The following is a 25,337-nucleotide window of genomic DNA, read 5'->3' on the forward strand; positions in this document are numbered from 1 at the left end:
GGTTTTCCACGAAGAATCATTTCCTGTCTTCAGACACTTTCCTGAAATGTTCTGTGGGGGCTGTATGTGAGAATGCAAATGTGATAGTGAGTTGTCTGGGAATCTTCTGAAAATATTCCTGGAAGCTGGTAAATTCCGCCTGTTGATGACATCTCCAACATGCAGTGGACAAACCCTATCAGAATACAAACATCTCAGGATGAAAGAGTTGCCTCACACAATGTGTGGCTTCATCGAAATTCTTGCAGTTATTCATCATGTCCTGCCTCCTGCCTGCTAAACTCATCTGATGAATTATCTGAGATTGTAAGTTTGAAGGTATCATAAACTGACAAGGGAATTTTAAGGATTGCAAAATGTGCTGCTGGTGCAACACCACAATGTGCTGACCGGACAAAACGTGAATATGAAATTTTAATTGTGCTGCTAAATCACATTTTGTTGGTTTAATATCCACCAAGCAAAGCCTCCTAATTTACCCCACATGAAAAGAAGTGAATCAACATGATTTATTAATACCTTCCTCTTGATGTATTAGCTCAGCCGACCATTTTGTGAAAGAAAGAAAAAAAAAAACGTAACGAGTAAATTTGCAGTGTTTTCTTACAATGGGCCGGAGATTACAACTAAAAAAACCAATGTTGCCTACCAACATACAAATTAGAAGCACGCTTTGAGAGCAGCTTTGCGGCCGTGTCCATTAACAGATGAAATTACCGAAGCAGCAAATGTCAGCCACATGCAAATGAGGTCTACTCACGCCGACTGTGTGTGTGCTTACAACCCAACCTACAGTCTGACACCCGTTTCACATTTCACAGGGTATTTGTACAGTTTGTGGCAGAGTTAAAGAAACCCTTGTGTCCTGTGCAAGGAACGGCAGCCTGCTTTAACAGCCAAGAACTGGGATTTGATTAATATCCGTTCCTGTGGGCCTCAAAATCAGTTAAATCATTTGTTCCCAGTGTGCATTTCACCCCCATTAAAGTCCATTTCAACCTACTGGCTACGTACAGTAGTGCACAGGGTCTCACAGGAAGCCAGAAGGCTGGTCTGAACACAATGAGAGTATCTGTGGATTAGTGCAGCAGTGGAAATGGAGGATCTGAAGGATTAAACTGCCCCCTCTCTCTCTTCTCATTACAACCTGCAGAGAGAAAATGACACAATCACACATCGGCCATCAGCGCTGTAATTCGATTTTATCTGTTCAATGATGCTGCTAGTCAGCCTCAGCCTGAGCATGTGCTCATGGCCAAATCAGCCAGTGTCTGTCCAAAATGTTCTTCTATCAGATCAGGGGTGTGGAAGATAGTGTAGATAGTTTTATTTGGCAGCTGAATTAAAGCTTTAAGAGTGATGTGTGCATCCAAATGAAAGATTCAGTTGATTACATAATAATGACGCACCGACTGAATACATTTAATTTCAAATGGAAACGAGACATAAGTTTGGGCCACAAATCTGCATTCAATAAATTCAGCCGAAACAATACACAATAAATGAAAATCTTAGAACTTAAACTCTACCTTTAACTCTTCACATTCCTGAGCAAATCTGTCCCAGAAGCACCAAACAAAGCTTATTGCTATTCCACGCAGGTCGGTGGTCCACGTTGACACCAGCAGAACTGAAGGAAGGCTGTGTTGTCCAAGTGGTTGTAAAGCCTTCCCCGGCTCCACTGATGCACCCTCATTACCATAATGCACTAAGACATCCGTATTGACAACACTAGGGGCTCGGGGGGCTGTGGGGAGATGGTGCGCAGCATAGCAGAAAATACTTCATCAAAAAGCAGCTACAGCTGCAGTGATAGAAGGTGAGCAGCTGCATTAAACATTATGCAACTTTCTGGGGCTAGCATTTTTACTTTATTAAATGGACTCAAAGTACAGCACGAGTCCCATTCACCCATTCACAAACACTATTCTACACACAGCACTTTCTATATCGCACACCATTAAGCTGTCAGGGGTAATTTGGGGTTCAGTATCTCACTTCTGCATTCGAACTGGAGAAGCCGGTGATCAAACCACCGCCCTTCTAGTTAGTGAACGACGTCCTGAGCCAAAGCTTCCCATTTCTAACCAAGGGCATTAAATAGAGCTGATAAGAGCGAAATGAGGGTGAGAAAATGAGAAAAACGTTGCAAAAAGACAGTGGCAAATGCAATAATCCATATTGTACAAAAATGTACAGCACTGCAAAATATACAACCCTGTGCCACTCATGTTCCACACAATGTGATATGACTGATCAGGGAAGTCTTAATGGGAACCGTTTGATTACAGTAACTGACACGCTGTAACATGAAGACTATGCACATTTGTTAAAATTTTAAAAGCATAATAAAGGGTGCTGCTGACAGCTGTTTTACTCAAATCCTCTGTACTGTGCCAAGTCAATGCCATTTTCTGTTGTATTTAATGGGGCGATATGTGATTCTGGCAAAAGAACAGCATGAGATTACTGAAATAATAAAAAGGACTTCACACAAGGTCTAAGGAATTCTGACAAATCTGGCACCTACAGAGATAAGCAGACAGGAAAACGAAATGTAAGTATCACTTTAGGATCATAGCAAATGCTGACATGGAAAATGGGACAGGGGATGTTTTGCCAAAATGGCAAAATTTATCCTTTTACGGTATTAATTCATAATCCTGACAGTTTTGAAAAACAGATAGGCAGCAACATTTAGATTTCGCTCTGCTGGCCTAGATAAGATGAAAAGACCCAGAATCTATCTATTGTTGATGTAATGTGAACAAACACAGGACAGAAAACAAATGACAGCACTGACCAGGAAGATAAAAACGTTCTTTGAGCATCCTCCTTGTGTTTGGACTTTTTTAAGGTCAAGCACCATGAATCACACACCGCTAAGCGCACTCAGCCCAACAGATCTCTCATACCCCCACAGCTCAAAGATGGCTGCGCACAAACAGGAGTACACAAAATAAAGTCCACTTATTTGATGGTAAGCACATATCAATGATTCATCACGACGAAGGACAAACAGATTGTGATGAATCATCCCTGATACTTTTAAGCGAAATGCAACTGAATACTCAGGTTGCTGTTTTCACTTTACCTGAAAGCTCTAAGATATATTAAAACATGATATTATCGATAAACAACACTGATTTGTGGAGCTATTTAAAACAAAGGGGAAGGGGGGGATGGGAAATTCTAACATGCATTTTCTTATCATTAAAATGATACAGCCAAGAAAAAGCTAGATCAAATGTATGAAGAGATCAGCCAAACAGCAGATGACACGGATGGAAGAGCGAAGGATTTAAAGGATTTACTTGTATCTGGAGACTGCATAGTGGACACGATGACAGGTGGACCTGTGCGTCGACTTAGCTTCTGGTTTGCAACCATGGCACCTTGGCTTTGAGTGGGTGCTCCCATAGACATAAGGATATTGTCTGATGCAGATCCCCCACCCTTACGCATCATTTGAGGACTAGGATGAGGACTATGCATGGGTGACAGTGGCAGTGCGTTCCTGTCCCTCTTCATCAGCTCCATGGGCACTGTGTAGTTGGTGGAGTAAGCTTTAGGTGCCTGTTGTGGTGGCTGTGGTAAAGCTGGCATGGACACAGGCATCTGTTGTGGCATACCATGCATGGAGTGAATAGACCCGGGCATGGTAGGCATAGACCCGGTCATATGCTGTGGCATCATCTGCATACTCTGCACAGGCATCCCATGCATCCCATGCATTGACCCCCCAGAGGAGTAGGCTGACATGGGTCTTGACTGAACAGGCATCAAGGCTCCAGTATATGACCCTGGCGAGCGAGGTGGTTGACCCGGGTAGCCTCCAGAGGCTTCCAGGAGCTGCTGGGATGGGGCACTACTGGGCCTCCTACCAATTACTTCTCCCATTCTTGGGGAGATAGTGTGCATGGCCCCCGGAGTTTGTGGGCCCATCAGGTGTGTGTCCACATTCAAAGCCTGTGAAGGGTGCGTTGGATGGTGGTGCTGCTGCTGCTGCTGCTGCTGCTGATGGTGGTAGATGTCTGAGCGATGGCTAAAGCTGTTAGAGCGGCCTCGCATGGGTGTCTGAGGTTGAGAGGGCGGTGGTGGAGCCTCAGTGGGCCGCTTGCAGTTTTGGACCACGCGAGACAGTACCCGAGCCTGACCTAAGTTGGGGGCGACAGTGCGGACATCATTCTCCTCCATGACAGCAAGCATGCTAGTAGAGTCAAATCCCTGATGAATAAGAGAGGAGATGGTGCTCTCAGAGAGACCCTCATTTCGCAGCAGGGCGAGGAACTCAGGATCAACAGATTTCTTGGAAACCACAGACAAAAGCGTCTGTGGGGCAGTGGGAGGAAGAGCAGGTAGTGGAGAGGCAGGATGATGAGGAGCTAAAGCCGGGACAGTCTCGATAGGAACAGGTGCAGCTGTGGCAACTACAGCAGTATGCAATGGGACAGTGGCAGCAGGAAGGGGGCCCACCATAGAAAGGGTAGGGTCCGTGACAGGCATGGTAGGTTGAGGTGGCAGGGCCTGTTGTTGCAATTGCTGCTGCAGCTGTTCTTGCTGTAACTGCTGCTGCTGAAGCTGCTGCTGCTGTAACTGTTGCTGCTGTATCTGTTGCTGCTGAAGTTGCTGTTGCTGTAATTGCTGTTGTTGGATTTGTTGCTGTTGAAGTTGTTGCTGTTGCTGCTGCTGTAATTGTTGCTGCTGTATTTGTTGTTGCTGTTGTAATTGCTGCTGTTGCTGAACGGTGTAGGGTGAGGCCGTCTCTTGCCTCATAATCATACCTTGACTGGCAGGATCTACTACAAGACAGGTAGCAGCCTGCTGCTGTGCATCCAACGGGCGCCCATTAACATCAGTATAAACTGACTGACCAGTCAGAGGTGGAGGCTCACTAGCATACCGGGGAGACATGTGTTCCATACCATAGTGAGCAGGAGATGGGGCTCGGGAGGGTACACGCTGTTGGCCATCTGGCATCATCTTGGCAGCAGTTACAGCACCTTCTCTGTAAGCTCGACTCAACTCTTGAGCAGTCGGGGGAGGTGGCGGTAGAGGGGATGAAGGGGCTTGAGCTCCCGCTCTCCCTCCCTGACTCTGATCCCATGCAGCACGAGCCCCAGGAGCCATCCCAAAATGAGAGCTTGACCTACTGAGTGTATGAGGCTGAGGCTGCTGAGGCTGGTGTTCTGGTCGGTAAAAGCCCTCCGCTGTTCGAGGAGTCATTGCTGGGTCATGGGAATAGTAATCCTGATGTGGAATGGATCCTCTGTGAGCCATGGTTGCCCGTTCGTAGTGGTTTAGATCCGGCACAGAGCCCTTCCTCATCCCTCGTGGGTCCTGTCGCTCTGCGTAAAGTTGCCCGTAATGAGAGTCTGGATAGGAATACAAATCGCGTTTCAAATCCAGGTCAGGGGGACGCACCCCTGGTGGAGGCTCGTACCACCCTCCTCCGTCCCCGTAGGACAGAGAGTTCCGCCGGCCCGCTACTCTTGCCTGCTGCTCGTGGACGCCCTCAGCCCTCTCCCACTGAACCTCATTCCCACCTAAAGTGTCCCAGCTGTGGGAGCGACCAAGACTCAACTGTTTGTTAGGGACAAGCATTGGCAAAAAAAAACAGTCGACAGCTGAGGAAGTTTTAACGGAGGAAACACAAAACAAGAAAATAGAAAAATTTGTTCCACCTGTAGCAAAAGTTCTCCTTCAAGTCTTCAGGTAATGTAGCATCACAAAATAGAGCAAAGAGATGTAGAAGAAGAACAAGCTGAAAAGAAGATGAAGCAGGGTCTACCGCTTCACCTGATATCGTGTTGTAATATTGTAAGTCCGTGTCAGGTGACTCTCCCTTTGGCGGGCAGTCCTTGAATAATTAATCTCCGGTCATGCTGTCTTGTTATGCACGAGGAAAGAGGACACCACACACAAACACATCACACCAAACACTGCAGAGGCAGGACAGCTACTCCATGAACGGCACGGTAACAGGATGCATGTGTGAGATGGCCACCAAATGTAAAAAAAAAGAAGGAAAAAACAGAAAATGAGGGGATAGGTTGGGTTATAGGTTTGGATGGGCAGGGGCTTCTACTAATCCAATGGGATTTATCTCTCTCTCTCTTCTCTTGGACATTTTACTCGCTCCGCCGATTGCTCTGAGGGATTACATCTAAATAAAGCCCGTTTTAATTCCACTTCCCACTGTGACGTCATGTGGACCAAATACAAGCATATCCGGTGATAGTGATGATTATGATAAAAGATGATAACAATGAATCAGGTTCCATCCCCCCAAAACCCCAAACCCTCTCCTGCAGAGTCACCTACCTGAGGATGTTGATGATGGGCTGTCCACCACAGGTCTCAGCCTTTAGTTTGCCACATTCACAGCAAAGGCAGGGGGAGGCCGGGCAAAGCGCAGGGCTTCATTGAATACAAATGAAATACAGTCCCATGTCCTGTCAGTAAACATCAAATCCACTCTGATTGGACACTAATCCTCCAGGCCCCATGCTTGCAGCAGAGCCACCAACGCAACTGCTGCCCAACTCACTCTGAAATGTCCTTGATGCCTCTGTGGTGCTCACTGTCACTGCCTCTCACTCTCCTCGATTTGACACCTGAAGTCCGTATGTTAACTGAAGGGCACAGACGATTGACAAAAGCTGGATTGCATGGAGATTAGAGAGTGCATAACCAAATCAGTCTGCAATGTGAGTCCAATTTGCCTCCAGCTGATTGTGATTTCATGCAAAAATCCACTCAATTATCAATATTTCTGCCTCTCTTGTTGAGTATGAAAAATAAATGTCAACATTGTTAAATTTGGCCATTTGTATTAACACACAAATTCAAACCATATGCATCTTCCTGTGAGCAAAATCCAGCACCTTCCCCCTCGTCCCCAAAGCTCCTCTGATCTCCTCCACTAAGAGAGACTCTATAATCTGGATTTGCCAGTTTGCAGAGAAAAGTAAAACACTAGGGGGAGTGTGATTTGTGCATCTGTGTGTGTGGTTGTGTGTGTGTACGTGTGTACGTGCATGTGGGTGAGAGGGGGAGGGTTCTTTTTGCAACAGCAGTTAATCCAAAGTACCTACAACCTTTGCCTTGCAAAAACACTTTGCTTGAGCTGCAACACAACAGGAGCTCATTCCACTTCATTCAAATATGCCATAGTGGAAAGAATACAGCGTGAATAATGGTTGTGAGCTATATATATATGAAGATTTAGATATATATAGTACATTTATCATTTTGTTTAACCATGGAAATGTTCAGTGAAGTGTAAGGCTATGAAGGAGCATATATAACTTCCTGCACTCACATGACATTGTGGCTGAATATCGATCCCTTCTTCGGAGGATCCCTGTTTATTAATGCATGAAAACAGATGTAAGGTGAGGAAGTGTCCATCTTCATCCAAATCTTTTCTCAGACCTATCCAGGGGCAGTAATACATATTTTAGACTGTGAGAAAAGTGTCTGGTAACGTCAATATCTTGTTCCTGAACATGTGGAAAGCGTGCCGGCACTTCTGTCGTGAAAACTAATATCTTGTGTAATCACGGTTGCGTAATTACAGAAGGAAGATATCAGAGAGGGAGCATAGAAGTCTGCTGTTTGCTCGAGATGTCTGGAAAAGCTGATGACAGTGGCTCCAAAACCAATTGTGCGGATGACTGAAAACTTTTGTTGCTAAGGTCAGAGGAACATCAGGCAGCCTGATGGAAAAAAAGGAAATTTAAATGGGAAGGAGAAGAGGCAGGAGCGAGCCATCACAGAGCTCCAAAACAGACAGGAAAGATGAATTATTCAAAGCTGGAAAAACAAACCTTTTAAAGCCCATTGTGGTTTTAATAAACTGACTTAGTTTTTATTTTGTTTTTTACATAAAGTCAATCAATTTTTCAAGTGTCACCACCTGGAGGCACAAAGTCCTTTGTGTTTTTATTCTTGAGCGTGTGTGTTTAAGTGTGAGCTCATGTGTTGACAGGACTTGTATTCGTGTGAAAAACGTCTGTCAACGAATGATGTGTGTGGTGAAGTTCCACAGAGAAGTACTTTTGTGAACATGTGTGTACACATACAAGTTCCCACACTAACTCTGAAGATACTCGTACAATTTGTTTTGACCCTGAACCTGATTGAACAATAACAGTCCAAACCCAATGCAGTGTCCAATGAGATGTCCGGTGGTTAAGCTATGTTCATATCCTATCCCAGTTAACAAAGGTGTGGTAGTATGTCAAGAAAGACGACAATGTGGACCCAGGCATGTTCGCATAAATACACAGCACATTCAATATTTTTTCCAATATTTTCTACAGCGTCATCAAGTATAATTAAATCCTGTGTAAATAAAACCTCTGTCACTGTTAACAGATTATATTTGCATAGTCCTTCTTGTCTTTTTTATAAATACAAGTCGTTTCTCCACAGGTACTATCTGGAATATTTTGTACAGATTTATTGCAGGAGCGCGCAAATCTATGTACAGATCCGATACTACCTCTTTAAAGTATTTTAGTTTCAACCAGATAAAATTGCAATTTTTCTCTTGCAGGAAATCTCCTCTTCTAGTCGGCTCCGTAACAGCAGTTGCGCTTAACTGACACTGGCAAGTTCTTTAAAAGGGAAAGAAGAAGTCATTTCCTGCAGTGTAACCTTAGCCAAGGACCCAGGAATACAATGGTAATGTGTACTGTAGGCAAGACTTCAGTTTCGAGGGGTGGCACTAGTGTTGCCTACTACAGGTCAGGACACACACCAATGAGAGCAATCATTGCTGTCTGCCATACAGGGTTAGTAACATACAGACGTTAAAATACATGATATATGTTGTTATTTTGTCAAACGCACTTCGTATCTGCCGATAAACAAAGTCCACATTACAGGAATTGTAATTGGAAAAGAAAGAAATGTGATCAACCATCTCTAATACACTACCTTCAAGACGTCAAAAGTTCTAAAACATGACCCAATTGTAGACGTCAGACCTCATGTGTATAATTCCTCTTTTCTTCCTAAAATAGCTGATTAGATTTAGGAGAAAATGTTTCTGGCTCCCTGCAAAGATATTCAAACACCACACACACACACACACACACACACACACACACACACACACACACACACACACACACACACATCCATGTCAAGGGCAGCAGTTTGTACAGTGTACGTGATCCCTTGGCTTCTTTCACCAACCTTATCCACTCGTCTCATTACTTCTTCTAGCCTGTCTCTCCGGAGACTCTGGCTCTCGGCAGAGCAGAGCAGATCACACAACCTCATAAAGTCAAACCTCAGACAGAAAGACGGGGGGGCAGAGGTGTGTACACTTAGAGTTTGCAGATCTAATCCCGACAGGAGAGTACGTCGCAGAGTTCTGTTTGTCTCAAACTAAACAGTGTTTGACTTTCAAATTCTAATGTTTCTCCATTTGTCATACTTGCCAGACTGTGCACACACCGCCAGATTCACTGTTACAGAGGGATTTAGGAATTAAGCTTGGGGGGATTTCAGAGCAAATATAATACCACCCCAGCAGAAGCTTAGACCTTACATTGAATAAGACTTGACTGAGGAAAGCATTTTTATGGAACTAGAAACATACAGAAACCTCGAGTAAATGAACCTCGTGGAACGATGCAATTATGTAGTTCAGAGTTCTTCTACTAGCTAATAGATTTCAGAAGATGCTTTACTGGAGCCTGGTATAATGTATTTATACTCCAACACAACACCATACTTCTAGTAGTAGAGAGAATTTAAAACCAACAGACAGACGTGATGTGTAACAGAGTCACACAAGACGTTGAGAAGATGTTTGACAAACCCTCAACATCTCCCACATTCAGTCGATGTCTCCTTCATTAATATTGCAGTTAACCATGGGTGTGTGTTAGTGTGCGTTTGTTTGTGATTCTTGTTACATGTTCCTGCCTTGTTTGCCTTTTAGAAACAGAGACTACACAAACCCTTTTGGAAATCTGCTGTCACTCACGCTCACACCTCTATCCATACACACCTGCACACACACACACACACACACGTTCGTCTTGCACATTCCCCGCTCACACCCTTCTGAAACCCAGTTCTGCTTGTTTGCTTCATCAGACTTCTGACACACAGCAGAGGCGGCAGTGGCGGCCACGCTGCTTTGTTAATGTCCCTTTTCATTCACACACGAGAACCGCTGCCAAAGCCGTGGCCTTGGTCTGCCGTGCATACATGAATAAAAACTCACACGCTAACTCAAAGTGAATGCTACACGGCAACAGAAATAAAAACAACTGTCTGGTATAGTGTGACATGTCACGTACTCATGGCATGATTTGAATGTTAAACACACATTGACTTATGCATGAGCGTGGGGCAGGCGGCACTAACTGGAAATGGGATTACACTGCCAGGACCACTGCAAAGAATAATGCTGCTGGATGAATTGTAATGCACAATTGACAGACATTATTTACATGACTGCCTTGTATGTGATTCCAGTGGAATTATTTCTGTCTAAAAGCTTCTCCATAGCAACTGAATATACTGTAAAAGGGAGGTCGACCCCGAGGCATCTGGTACTTATCTTAATGACAATCGTGCATACACTTACTTGTACATACTGGTGCAACACTGAATTTTTTTTTTTTTCATTATCCTAATATACATATACTGCACACACACACAGGAAAAGCTGAGAAATTCAGCAAAATTCCCCCTATACGTTTGCTGTGTTATGGAGCACTCCCTTTACCCATAATCCATCTCCTTAGGGTGCATTCCTCCACCCCACCTCCCAGACCAATCTTTTATCCAATCTCCAGGCCAATCCAGCAAAGCCACAGGTCATTAAAATACTTAGTGTTGTAGCTGGAGAGTTCATTTTGAAATGAGTTATTTTCCAGGAGCTCATTTCCAACTCTCGGCGACCGCAGAGGAACATGCCAGCTCAAACAATCGAGCGCAGGCAGACACCAGACACAAGAAAAGGAAACAGTAACGAAATTGTTATCCAACAGCAGGGAATGACTCTGTCCGTAATTAATAACGCGAACACACTCCCATTCAATGCGAGTGGTTATGAGACTTTCTACCATTTTTCTATGTTTTCTTTTCCCTCTCCTCCCTCCAGTCCTCTGTGCCCCTCCCTGCCTGTCCACAAAACCCATAAAAAGGGGTCGTGGGTTTTTGGTGAGGAGCCTGGAACCAGCCTGGGGGTGGGCAGCGGGGGAGTCGGATCCAGACACTGCTCTGATGACCTCATACTTAAGCTGGATGCCAGTGGTGGTGGTGGTGGTGGTGGTGGTGGTGGTGGTGTGGTTTGAAAGCAGAGATGTGGGTGCCACAACCCCCCACCCTTCAGGGGTATGATGACATCAGGACAACCCCCCTTCCTTTCCCCCTGCAGCCTGTCCTCTCTGTTTAATATGAAGTGTTTTCTTATTTTAAAAAAGCTCGCATGAATAATTTACAGGCTGAATTTCATGGTGTTTTAGCCTGACTGGCCACATTATTTACTCTGCACTGCTTAAACGTTTCCTCCTGTTATTCACAGGACAAAACAAGACGCATTATCAGGCATTAATGTGTTTAATCCAGAGCCAACTACAACCCTTCCAGTCGCCATGACAAATTCCACTACCCCACCTTGTGGTGTTTGCGTCCAAGCGCACACTCACAACTTGTAAAATCGACATGATGCTGTCACTGCGACCTAGTTCACGTCGCAGCAGCGCGGCTCACCACGTCCCCTCTCTGCCCGGATCAGTCAGCTAGCTCCGACTAAACGGCAACGACTTGTGCTGATGCACGAGCCAATGCATGCTGGGTACACAGATGGAGCGGACAGAAGGTGACTGGGAGAGATAGAGAGAATCGGAGAGTGAGAGAGAGGAAAAGGGGGAATGCGGGGAGGAGTATGGGAACTGATGCTCACAACAGATGTTTTCCACAGCTCCCTTGTTGCAGTTACACTCCACTTGGCACTTTATCAACCACACAACAGAAGGAACAGTTGCACCAAATATATTGTGTAAGTTGATATCTAAACAATGCTGTGGGATTAATAGGGAAATAAATGTAAGTAACTTGTATAATTAATTAAGTAGGATTTTACTGATTGATTGTAAGAAAATCCAATAAATCCTTCTGTATTTATATAAGTTGTAAAACAACAGACCTGCGCCAAGCGAGCCCCAACAGTCCCCTTAAATTTAATTAAGCTGCACCAAGTCTCACACACTCATAAATATCAGCTGCCTGAATATGCCTGATTTATTCTCTAGGAAAAGAGAGTAATGTTTAAGAAAGTGAAACCACTTCAGCGAAATGAAAGCATCCTTTCACTAAATTACGTAAAAATATGTTGTTTTTGTTTGAACCACCTTACAAATAAACGGACAGAGGTGAAATCATAAGTACCTTGGTGGAAGTATTTAGTTAATTCATCAATTAACTTATTGATACAGAAGAAATTATTGATTCATGTGGTTTGAAATGTGTACCTTCACATTTTAAATACAGATTTATCTGCCAGCAACTTTCTAGATCTCTTTAGGTAATTTGTTGGAAAATAATCAAATAAAATTTTTTTTACAGATCCCATGATTAATATATATACACACCCAATTGTCCAAATTAAAGGTTTTCAGTTAGTTACTAAATCACATAAGATTTAGCTCGGCTAAAACTGTTTCCTGAGGAAAACCCTGATTCCATTAATGATTAACCGTGATCAATCTCAGTTTCCAGCTTCTCCATTTTGATGATTTAGCGTTTCCAACGTAAAATCCTGTCCTTTAAAATATCTGGGTTTTGTTTGTCAAACGAATTGATGTCACTTTGGTTTCAGCATGTTTCAGCCAAATTAAACAATTAGTAGACAAACAAAAGAAGAAACCTGATGGACGAGATTCGCAGACCTTGTTTCGACTTGTGTGTCTAATTTGAAAACCGCACAAAATCAAAGATGAAAGCAGAGGACACTGAGTCACATCAGATTTCCTCAGTGGTGAAACATCGTCCGTTTCGCTGAATTCTACACGCCGGCGCTGTGACTACTTCTGATGGCAGTAAACAGCCGCACTTTATCAGCCATTTCAAAGTCGATTTAGGCCACAGGCACGGCTCAGTTAGCCACTCATCACAATGAGTAAAGATGTAATCAATGCACTCCTCTGTGGAACAAGTATTGGATTGATACAGTTACCCTCAGAAGATAAATGGAGATTAGGGAGGCTTCGCTCGCCGTCTCGCCAAGTGCAGCCTACGACGGCAACGCAATCACAATTACTCCAAAACGTTGTTTTTGTCAATACACATAATATGAACTTTGATTTCTATTTCACGCCTCCGTCCCAACGCTCTGTTTATAGATAATAGTGGGTGGCTTTGACATAATGGTGCAGAACGCCCAATGCCTCTGGATTAGAAATACCCCTTTTATACGTTTGAGCAGATTTAACACTACCGTGAAAACGACGTCGGTCACCAACCTCTGATCTTTTTACATCGATGTGAATCACCCTCCTCGACACATTTTTTTAAGAGCAGCTGTGGTGACTAACTGAACACTAAGAAAAAAAATCCCCGCTCCTCTTTGGTGCGATGAATTCATTTGTTAATATTCGCAGGAGGAGACAAGGAAGACGTCTGCGGGACAAAATGGTGCTGATCAGAAAATATTGTTTTATGATGTTGCCTCTTCACAAAGTACACATTCTTCAAAAGAGGGGGGGGGGGGGGGTGTTTCCAACCATGTAGGGTTGGTGGTTTGGAGAGATTTAAGATGCCACATGTGGCTTTCATTCTGAGGGTAGAATTAGACAGCGTCACTGCTTCATTTAAAAATCTATTACATGTTTTTTTTCTCGGTCTCAACGGGATTTTATGTAGAAAGGAGCCAACAGGAATGTGCATGAAGTCATTCGATATTGCAGAGAAAATCCAACGGTTTCACTCCTGCTTGAGCTGAAGCAAAACCGTCTATGTTCTTTGACATGATTAAGAAAATATCACTCAAAATCACATTTGCTTTCGAGCTGAACAGCCCCGTAACGTAACCCCTCTCGTGCTAATCACTCCAAAAAGGTGACTTTTTGGGGGGGAGAGGGAGGATATCAATGTTTATTTAAATGAGAAACACCATTTCCCATGAGCCCGAGAGTGCCGCACGCCAAGTCGTCACCGGACTGAGGCCGTCTAAGTGACAGGCTTTAAGAACGCGGCGGCCAAACTGTGTAAACATAGAAACCAGCGGTTGGAAAGTTCCCATTAGAGAAAGAGCCTGTTGTCATGCTATAGACGAGGGGGAAGCTTCAGGGTATATGCTCGAACTCAACCAGTTTACACATCTGAAGTGTTTATGGTTGTTCTGAACGGGCCGCCTCAAAAGAAAAGGAAGGCAAAGGTGGGAGGGGCTGAGCTGTTTCAATGCAGATAAAAGAAAGTCCTGCCGTGGTTTTGCACATGTTGGAACAGTGTCATAGGAAGTTGTTTGAATCATTTTTCAAGAAGCTCGGACGTAGAAAGCTAAAAGGGCCTCATGCAGGAAGTGAGCAAGCACTGAGTGGTTTCACAAATTACGACGCCTGAGAGTTGTGCAGGGAGAAGTCTTTGGACGCTGTTCAACCATCTTGACAAGTACTTTGTTTGAAGCGTAACGACTCCTTTACAACGACGTGCTGGTTTATTACAGATGAAATATTGTGCGAGCTGTAAGATTGAAAGCTCACAAATTAATCACCGTTTGACAGGTCAAATTACAAAGGGCTTGAATTGCAATAACAAATACTTTGGGAGAGTTTCAGCTTGTTTTGAAATATGAACAACAGACAGATGAAAGGACCGATCAATGAGAGATTTTAATGAATGAGCCTTGATAGAGAAAACCTGTAGTGATGCTTGATTTTATTTCTCCTTCTTTGGAACAGCTGTTATAAAAAAAAGGTGACATATAAGACTATTGAAGCAGTACAGTGAGTACAGACAACACAAAATAAACATGCAGAGATCCAGTGGTCCCAGTTCATGGTTAAATAAAGAACAAGTAGGTAAAACTCACACTGTGTCTCACTCTCTTTCTTCAGCGCGCACACACACACACAATTCACATCTGCATGCAAATCAGTCCCACTACCCCCCACCCAGGGCTCTGAGGAGTGCTTCAATTTATTACTTCCAACTTAATCTTTCTAGCAATCTGGAAACATGGGACTCAAGTCTCATTCAACCTCCTGCAAACATACACAGTCCCTCTCTCTCTACCTCTCTCTCTCACTCCCAATCTGTTTTTTGCAGCTCATAAACCTTTAGAACTGACACACAGACCCACAGACCCACAGACCCACAGACCCACACACACACACACACACACACACACACACACACACACACACACACACACACACACACACACACACACACACACACACACACACACACACACACACACACACACACACACACACACACACACACACACACACACACACACACAAAGACTCAAACATCCGTCAAACTAAATAATCAACCTCCAGTGTTGTAGCCAGCGTCTTACATCCACAAGGACATAAAGAGCAGAGAGAGGAGAAGGAAAGGAGAAAGTAAACGAGTGTGTCTCACCCTCACAGATCCTGTCCAGCCGCTGGCGTTTCACTTTTTGTTTGTCGACCAGAGCCATCCCGTCACAGTGTGAATAATGCTCTCTCCTCTCTTGATTTTCTATCCACCTCTCCTCCTCCTCAAAGTTTCCAATCCTCTGGAACGTTATCTAGCAGAGAGCTTCTACCTGAAATTCAAGAAAACAGGAGGAAACATCAGGCTGGTTGTAAAAGAATGTTCAGCTCTTAAAAAGTTAGCTGGGATTTAAGACAGGTGAAAATTCTATAACATATTTTTCCACTCTTTAGAATTTATGTTGTCTAATTATAACCATTTTCTTCCGTTGATTACATTGATTGATTGGTGAGAACTGAGTGACCTTCTGATACATTTATGTCGAAAGCTGATGGTGCTGCAACTGCTTTTTGTCATGTGGTGGAGTCTGGCACTGAGTTGTGGTTTTAATAGCTTTCAAACATGATAATCAGATAAAGATATAGATATGATCCCGGAAAGTCCAAGAATTATTAAACTTACAGCGAACACGCACCGATGTCTCAATAACTTTGGCAGAATCTATCCAAAATCAGTCCACCCTCCACCAGAGGAAGCCTCGTGTCAGAGCACCGTTAATTTACAGTAATGAAGAAATGTCACTCACAGCCCAAAGCAAACAAACTCAGTCAATGAAGCGTCTTAACAGTCATTTATGTTCTTTGAGTGATGGTCCTCATAAGAGTGATCGTCTAACTGGTTCCCGCTGGAGCCTGAGGGAAGTGGCACAGATCTCTTAAGAGAGGAGGGGCAGATTGACAGATAGATAGAGAGAGGTGCAGGAGTGCGTCCACACACATACACACGTGCACAAAAGGTTGACAAGCAGAAAGGAAGGTTCGAGCATGCACGCCGTCTTAGGGCAGCGTGTCACACAGGGGAATGTGGGTCAGTTAGTCAACAGACGTGCAGAGGATGTATCAGCAGAATAAAGAGGGGGGGAAAGTACTCGAAAGACATCATCTAACAGGATGAGTACAGCGTGACACTGTCCTCTGCATCTCTTTCACACTTATAACCCTCCGTCCATATCGGCCTCTGGGCTCCTCGCTGCACTTGGAGAATGGCTCTCACTTGACTATTTAAATGATGATGTATTGATATTTGCAGTGTAACAGCAATAGTGGCCATTATGCTCAGTTTGTGGGGGGAGGACAGGCTGAGCGATAGGGTTGAATAACGGCTGAATGATGAATTGATGCGTTGCGTATTTACTTGGACAGCTGCTGGGGCATTTTCCCAGGTGCACAAGAGAAGGGGGGGGTTAGTACATTGTGCTACATTCCTCCTGCAATCAACTCCTCTCTTTCTCTGACATGATATGACACACACACACACACTCAGGGTTTTTTCTTAAAAAAGAAAACATTGCAGATTGCTTCACCACTGTGCTTCCCTCCTCCACAAGGTACGCCTTCCTGCCAAAGAGCTGGAGACCCACATGTGGGAGTCAGAGGAGAAGTAATTGAGCAAGAGGGAGACCAGGAAACAGTCGGGCAGGCGGGTGGCGGGGTGGAGGGGGGAGTCACGCCGCCCTGGCTATGAATAGACCGGAGGAGACGTGCTGTGACTCTGTGCTGCAGAGCGGCAACACTACAGGTCATGAGTGCATCTGGCCATTGAGTCATTATAAACTCCTCTGATAAAGACTTCACTTCACTGACATTTGAGTCAGCGGACAGACGACAATACGGACTGCACACGCTCACAGGCGCCTGATAAATAATTTCTCTAATCGTATGATGAACAATAACATGCTGAGGATGAGATTAAAACTATATTCATTATATCAGTCGTGTCTTAGCTCATAAAATATGAACTACATCTAGGATAAGTTGCTCTGCTTTAAATGTGTTTTTCGATAGAAAACAATCAGCAGAAATAGATTATAAAACCAGGTAATAATTCTATGAATTAATTTTACCTTTTTAACTAAACTTAGTCAACAAGAATTGACTAAGTGAAATGTTATTGGATGTCCAAATTAACAAGAATCTTAAAATATGTAATTAGAATATTAATCTAATCTATTTTCAAATGTTCATTATATGGATAAACGTAAATATGAATTCAATCCTTTCAATTGCAGTTTTATATTTGGTTCAATTTTTATGATGTAATGTTTACATTTCAGAATGATGATTTTGAATTTGACTTTATCACTTTAATGAGGTGTTGACATAATTTAGTCCACTGCAAAATATTTAGGCCTACGTGTTTATCAATTCACTGAATGTAATAAGCAAAAAATCCCTCAATTAATAATTCAAACAAACATTTCCATCATGCATTTTGATGAAAACAGGACCTTTATTACCAGTTAGCAGCTCAGTTGTGGGATTTAGCATTAACAAATTATCCTAAATTCCCTCAGAATAAGAATAACCACCAATCTTCACCTGGAATCATTTCAAACACAACATCTCTTCTCACTGGTCTCATCTGATGGGACGGCATCGCAGCAGAGGATCGGCCTCCTCAGCAGTTCGGGAGCTACATTTGATCAGAAACCCAAACTGCGGTTGTATAGACGACTTCATTTCCATAAATTAATTCCAGAGATTTGACTCATATGTAAGAAGGAGATCCACTCCATTTCCAGTGGGGCAGAGAAAAAACAGAAAGTCGACTCCGCTTAGCGAGTTGAAAAGTCAACTACGACTTTGAGCTCTCTCCGCCAGAGGAGTGGCAGAGAGGAAGTACACTTATCCCGCAGCCCTTAGCGCCATCGCTGCTGGATTGTTACTTGAATAAGTGCTGTTATGTAAGTTAACAATAAGGGGACTGACCTGAGAGAAAATACAGTGTGTGCTCAGCGCTGGAGGAGAGGAAGAGAAGCAGAGGAGGAAGTCACACATACACACATAGACACACACACATGCTTACAGCAGAAATACACAACTTCAGGGATTGCCCTCTGCTCAACACACACATACACACACACACACAGAGCAGTGCGATACTTGCGGCTGTGTGCTCCTGTTCATCGGTTCTCTGACAAGTCTGTGAATGTTATCGAGTCAAATCGTGACCAGTGAGATGCAAACCTCACTTTACTCTTGATAATACGAGATTGTTTTGTCTTTGCTGAAGCAGGAGTTGGCCTTTGTAGGCTGAGAAAAAAAATGGTATTAAAAAAAAAGGTATCTCTATGTTCCATTTCTACAATATAGACAATCTGCAAATGTTATTTTTATCACATCTCACCTTTTACTGGGATGCATTTCATACACTGTTGGAAACTCCACTGTGAGTGAGCTGCATTGTGCCATAAGGCCTGAATGAAACCATTTCCATAATGTTTATCCTGTGCATCTATATTAAAGTACGACAGCGTGTTGATCGGTTTCTGCTGCAGCATCTAATCCAATTAAAGCAACAACCTGTTGCTCCTGCACTACATACAAACCAGTCAGCGAGAGTTGGTGTACGTGCCTGTCAGCAGGATTACTCAAAAACGAATAAATCAATTTCCATGAACATTCTGCAGAGAGGTGGGGTCATGACCAGCGGTAGAACTGAATATACATTTTTGGTGCACATTCAAATAAACAGATGGATCCAGGAAATTTTTTAAACTTTCTTTAACATGGCAAGATGGGACATGAGCCTTGGCGGAGGTATGCACTCGCCAAGCGCCCCTGTAGTTAACAGGAGCTTTCTTGTGCATCACTAACTGTCACTTAAATTTCTGCATGTTCTTTATTGGGGTAAAAAAACGTAAAATATACTTTACATTGACAATATCAACATTATAGAAAGTGTCAGTACACAAGTGAAGAAAATAAGAAACATATTGTCTCTTTACCCAATTAAAATTAATAGAGTAACATATCATATCATATCTTTAAATGCCACTTACATGATAGCTCTGAGGGCCACAGATTGGTGTGGTCTTCAGAGATAAGAGCTCTGCATCGCTTGTGAATTGGGGCAGATGTGCACCACACACATGCCACCACAGCTTCTCTACTGTTTCTTATAAGAACACATACGGAAGTACAAATTTCAGCAAATGTGTCAGGATAAAAAAAAAACTGAATTCCGCACCAGGCATTACACTGCATTGTTGCAGCTATTGCATCACTCCATGAGTTATGTATTCACACTGTGCCTCTCCATCCGACACCCTGTACATCAAGACATTTCACACTTCAGACACATACTTCATTTCAGCTCTTTATGCTACATCTCTTTCACTCGCACACATTATTTTCTATTCCTTTTGTTGAGATAAGCGCACGGGAAGCCGAGCGACCCAGGAGATCTTGTTTGGGGCTGGTAATAGACGAAGAGGACACAGGGAGAGGGAGACCGCCGAGAGAAAGGGAGAGGTCTTATTCTGACTGAGGCCGTGTGTAAGAGGAGTCCACGTAGCAGACTGAGGAACGGTGGGTTTGGCTAAAAGGTGAAAGAGCCAACAGTGAAGTAAAGCTACAGCTTTGATTTCATCATAACACATTTGAGTGAAGCACCTGTGGAGGAGTTTACTAAGAGGTCAAGTTTTCATCGTTAATATCGAACATTTTCAGAGTGCTTTCATCAACCGAGCTTCCTGTCTTTGACCACAGGGAACCGGTCGAGTGTGAGCACCAAACCACACACCCAAAGAAGGCTGAGCTACACGTGTAGGAGTTTACAGTCAAAGAATTTAGCTGCTGCACTTTAGACTAACAGAGTTTTGTTTAGTTTTTTCTGTCGATTTAGTTTCTTTCCCTTTTTTTACTGTTCACTTGTCAACATGTGAAAGCCAGAAATTGAAATTTTGGGGGGGATGAGAAGATCAATACAATTCTTGTGTCTTTGCAATCAGTATTAACCATAGACTGTATATACAGTTGGAAGACTAAGTAGCTTAGCTTAGCATAAATACTGCAAACAGCTAACTTGCTCCTATTTGAAACTACTAATCGCTGTGTCCTAATTTAGGGGCCACGTCCTTTGGAGACATAGCCATGATTGTAATATTAGCTACTTTGAGCCGCGACACTTACCGTTAGCTTTGTCGCTGGTGTGCAATGAATCCTGGGAGAGGAAGGACTCTTTGGGAGCTTGATGGAGGCGCAGTGACGCAATTGGTCTTCTCAGGATGAGGCCCCTGAATTGGCACAAAGCTAATAACAGCCTTGTGTGTTAAACTAATTTATTCATTTATTTATACAGAATAAACAAATCTGATGCTAATTGGTTGGCGTTTAGAATTGCTGATAACCGAGCCATACCATTCATGTATTTCACACTTACAGGTTTTGACTCCGAGCTAAGCCAACCAGCTGCTGGCTCTCTAGCATTGTATCCACCCTACAGACATGACAGTTGTATTGATCTCCTCATCTAATGCTTGACAGGAAAATGAAAGGGCGTATTACTCATAATGTTGACTTATTCCTTTAACAACTGATGAATGCGGGGTTAGAAACAAGGACGACACATGAGAGATGCCATTTAGACGGGACATTCGCTGCATGAAAATCTCATTAGTGCAGGACGTCATTGACACAACGGTATTTTACAGTCAACATTTTGAGGAAGAATTGTGTAGCCGCTCCCTAAAGTGACGGCTTAAGAGTGTGTGATTTATGTCGCCGAAAGTGCCAGATAGCAGAAAGAGAAGCAGCGGAGAAGAGAAGGTGGTTAAGGTTTCTCTTCTCTCATTAATCTGATAGTTGGGGCTCCGAGGGGCACGTAAAGCTGTCGCTCAGGCGGCTGATTTACACCTCCCTCCTCCTCCCTGCCAGCCTCTCTCTTCCTCCAGCCTCCCTCGTCTAAATACACAGTTACTGACAATTACAGCTCTCCTCTTTCTTCCTCGCCATCATCTTCATCATCTTCATCATCATCGTGATCTCAAAGTCTGTTGGAGCATCTGTCTCCTTTTACCTCCCTCTCTTTTGTAATAATGCCTATTCGTTTAAGTTACCCAGGAAACGCAAAATGGTGACATTATTGTGCACGGCAGCCTGTTAGCCTAACCCACTGAGGCTCTCGCCGTGGCCTACATTCCTCCTCTCCCCAGCTCCGTACATCTAATGAACTAAAACAAAGTCTGGCATAAAAATCTCCACTGGGATAATTGGCAATTTATTTATTTTTTTGCAACATCACTACACAACACGGGCCACTGAGGACTTGGAACAATACGCAGTCCGTGTTTCAATTGAATTAAAAAAGCACTGTTAACATGTCTCTAAATATTCTACTGGTATTTTTCATTTCCACTGACAGATTACAAGCCTAACACACATAGAGTCGACACACGAGCAATAACACCAAAAACCAGTGGCACTTAAGCTTACAGGCTGCGTAGAAGATGCTTTTATTGTGGTAATAAATCTGTCTTTTCCACTTTCCTGTTGTCATTCAACATGAAAAACATTGACCTCAGGCTTTCTTTTCCTCTGAGGGACGAAGACCTGTACTAGCAGCTGAACTATACAGACACACTATGAAGAATACACATATGAGAACTGGACCAACTTCTTTACAAGGTCCCTCAGGAAGCGGAGGATTAGACCAGTCTCCCTGGTGATGAGTGTTAGACATGATAATGAATGCAAATCAATGAAACAGGCTCATAGACTAGAGTTCTAGACATTTCATGTTATTTCAAATGGTAGCTATGGTTTGTTTACACTGATGTTAAAGCTGTAAATAATGCTCTGATGTTTACATTCATAGTAGAAGATATGCAGTTTAATTGAGAATTCAAAAGCAAAACCACTATTATGGCCCGATTTATTGAGCCATAACACTTATAATCAATTGTGTCCCGTTTGTGTCACAACATAGCAACAATATATATTTTTCTCTTTCTTGATGTCTTTGAAATGAACAGAGCTTGTGTTTGACTCTCTGTCAATGCAAGGACAACCGAGGGGAAATACCTGGAAACAGGTAGAAAAGCCTCTGAGGTCGGTGCCATGACTTCATCTGAAGAGCAAACAACATCTCAGCCACAAACCAAAGACCATTTGTGTCCTGACCTCAGTTGATAAACTAAATAAAAAAGCTGCCAGTGATACACTGTTGATGACAGACTGTGTGAAACTGTAATCAGTTGGTGCTGCCGACATCTCACCTCGTCTTTCTCAGCTTTTTAGTACGTTTCCATTCCGCGGCTAACAGCTCATTAAAACAAGCCAAACGAGACAAAAGAGACAAGGTGTCGTCTGTTATGATTTAGCACAAGTCTAAACAATTTAGCGCTATTTACTCAAAAAGTAACTAACCTCATGCCCCCTGAGAAAAAGTCAGCGACAAAAAAGCAATTATAATCCAGGGGCCATGGGATAATTTTGCAACAGTGAGATGGCCGTTCAAATTCTTACCAGAAAAATGGTAAATGGAAAAGTGGCACTCTCTTAAAAACCTGACAGAAACTGGCTGATAGAAGAGGGAAGATGCCCGAGTCTCACTTCAGGAGGACATTTAAGATTTGTCTGAGAAAGCGGAGCAATACTAATGAGGAGTGACTGTATAAAAACAACTTAACAACTTAAGGGGCAAACTGAGGATTTGTGGAAACACAAACACCACAAATAGTTTATTTTCCATGTCTGGAAAATGTACACTCCACATAATAAAGTAAATAAATTCCCTCAGAATAGATTTATTGTAATTAGATGCATTTTTGTGTGTTGAGTGCCCGTTTTAATTGTTGAACTTGATGATCTGTCTTTTCCTACCTCTTAACTTCTGAGCACCTGATGCATATGCAACAACTATAAAAGCAATTAGACTGCAAATTAACTGGAGAGATGAGTTCATGATGTGAGTGCAAATGCTCCTATTTTTGAACAAGCTTTGGTTCAGAGTTTCACACTTGTAGAGGAGGAGGATCGTGAAAGAGAAATCTGATCGCTGTGAGAGAGCTTCCTGAATCCTTGTCCACGTGATCCATCAGGATACTGGAACTTATCTCATCATTTGGATATATTAAAGCAGGATTAATACAAATTATCTACAAACCATGTAAACTACAAACACAAATTTGACCCATATGAGCCTTTCACATGCATATTGGGATCTGCATTTGACATGTGAAGACAACTTCATATATTAAAAAAGATCAGATCCAGACAAAAGCCCTTTCTTCTTGAACCTTTAAGATATTAGAAGAGGTTCTATCCTAGTTTACACCAAGGGTTAACTAATTTTGCAGCCGATCATTTTCAGCAATGTATATGTAGAAGTATATGTATTGTTTCAGACCTAAATCAACTTTTTACAGGAAATAAAAGTCTTGTCTTGGCATGAGTGGAGCAAACTCAACTCAGCGTTGATTTCTAAACACCTACAAACGTTCACATTTTTTCTTGTATATCTGTAAAAAGAAGTATGTGCATGTGGAGAAAGAAATATTGATGGAATTTGTTGTGAACATCACAAGATTATCTACAAGAATAAAATCGTATTGACCTTTGAAGCCCACAGATGAGCAGCTGAACAAGAGGTCTGACTGAAGGCGAGACTCAGCCAAGTTGCAGGAAATGTTTGATCAAAGACAACACAAAGAATCTTGTTGCAAAATAATTTCATGCAACTTTGACTTAAGGCTTTTGAGGTTCAATTCCCAGCCCTACTGGCAGTTTGCTAGCTTAAGTTTGCTAATCGGGTTAGAGAGCTGCACATCTTAAGAGTCAAAAGGTCCAGGGGGGGTTTCAATGCTATGGGCCATCGCGGCTGAGACGAGCAGCCACATGTGCTCTGATTACCGAAAGGTCAGCTGAAGCAGGTACCGAAGTTATTAATTCAAAAAACCACAGAGCGTAAACATCTCGTTAGATTCTTAAACAGCAAACCTACTCATGTAGGTGAGTAGAACGTAAGGTAACCGAGTAAATAGGGTTAAGTAAAGGCCAAGCTTGCCCCTGAGGCCGTCTCACTGTGAGCTGAACGCCACTGACCTAGATTAATAACAACCACAGCAGCGCAAACACCATTAAAAACACCACGGTTTCCTGTACCCTGCCTTTCTGTCTGAGTGTGAAATGATTCCATCTGTCAGTCTCAGCTGGGTTTGGAGAGGGCACACTCACACACTCACACACACACAGAGCATGTTTGTTGTGTATCTATATGTTGGCTGCATCGTAGTGTGCTGAGAAACTGCAGAGCACACAATCGTTTCTGTTTACAAGGCTTTATAATTTCAGCTAACTGCAAAAAGCATTTGGTGTTTCTGTGCAACCTGAAAAGACCTATTTTCAATGACAGCATGTTTTTGTCTCTCTAGTTCACCTCCGAGGAGAGCTGTGCTTATGGGGATCTCTCAGCCTCCCTGTTGAATTAATAGCTTGCTTATAATAAAGCTAATTTGTCACTGTGAGCATGTGTGTGTGCATTTTTGTAGATATCTGTGTGTCTGTGCTTTTATATAGCCATACGTTTGGGTGTGTGTGTGTGTGTGTGTGTGTTTGTGTGTGTTAGGCTGGTGTCTTACAGTGGATTGCTTCCCAGTATACAAGGGAAAGGTCAGGGATGAGGTTTATCCGAGTGAGACAATGAATGTGCAAGTGGGTGAAGAGTGGAACACAAAGCTATGTTCTGCGGGTTATTGGAGATATTTAATTAATTCAACCTTCCCATTAGGGCGATAAGACTTCTCTTTATAATTTCTGCTCACGAAGTGTCGTGAAAGGAAAATCCTTTTCTCATTGTACACAGTGGACGAAGACTAA

General features: G+C 43.0%; 1 protein-coding gene across 2 annotated transcripts in view; it reads right to left on the reverse strand.

Annotated features, from left to right (window-relative positions):
• Nucleotides 1-25,337, reverse strand: part of LOC133020471 (C-terminal-binding protein 2-like) — a 61,275-nt gene that overhangs the window by 26,118 nt on the left and 9,820 nt on the right. The window contains exon 2 of one of the 2 annotated variants that reach the window (XM_061087042.1): nucleotides 15,625-15,790. In XM_061087042.1, the coding sequence (XP_060943025.1) occupies nucleotides 15,625-15,682 (58 nt within the window). In that variant the 5' untranslated portion in view covers nucleotides 15,683-15,790. Of the gene's footprint in view, nucleotides 1-3,314; nucleotides 5,605-15,624; nucleotides 15,791-25,337 lie in introns of those variants that run through there. The other variant, XM_061087041.1, reaches the window with a different exon arrangement.

Source organism: Limanda limanda, chromosome 15, assembly GCF_963576545.1.
Source record: "Limanda limanda chromosome 15, fLimLim1.1, whole genome shotgun sequence".
Lineage (NCBI taxonomy): Eukaryota > Metazoa > Chordata > Actinopteri > Pleuronectiformes > Pleuronectidae > Limanda > Limanda limanda.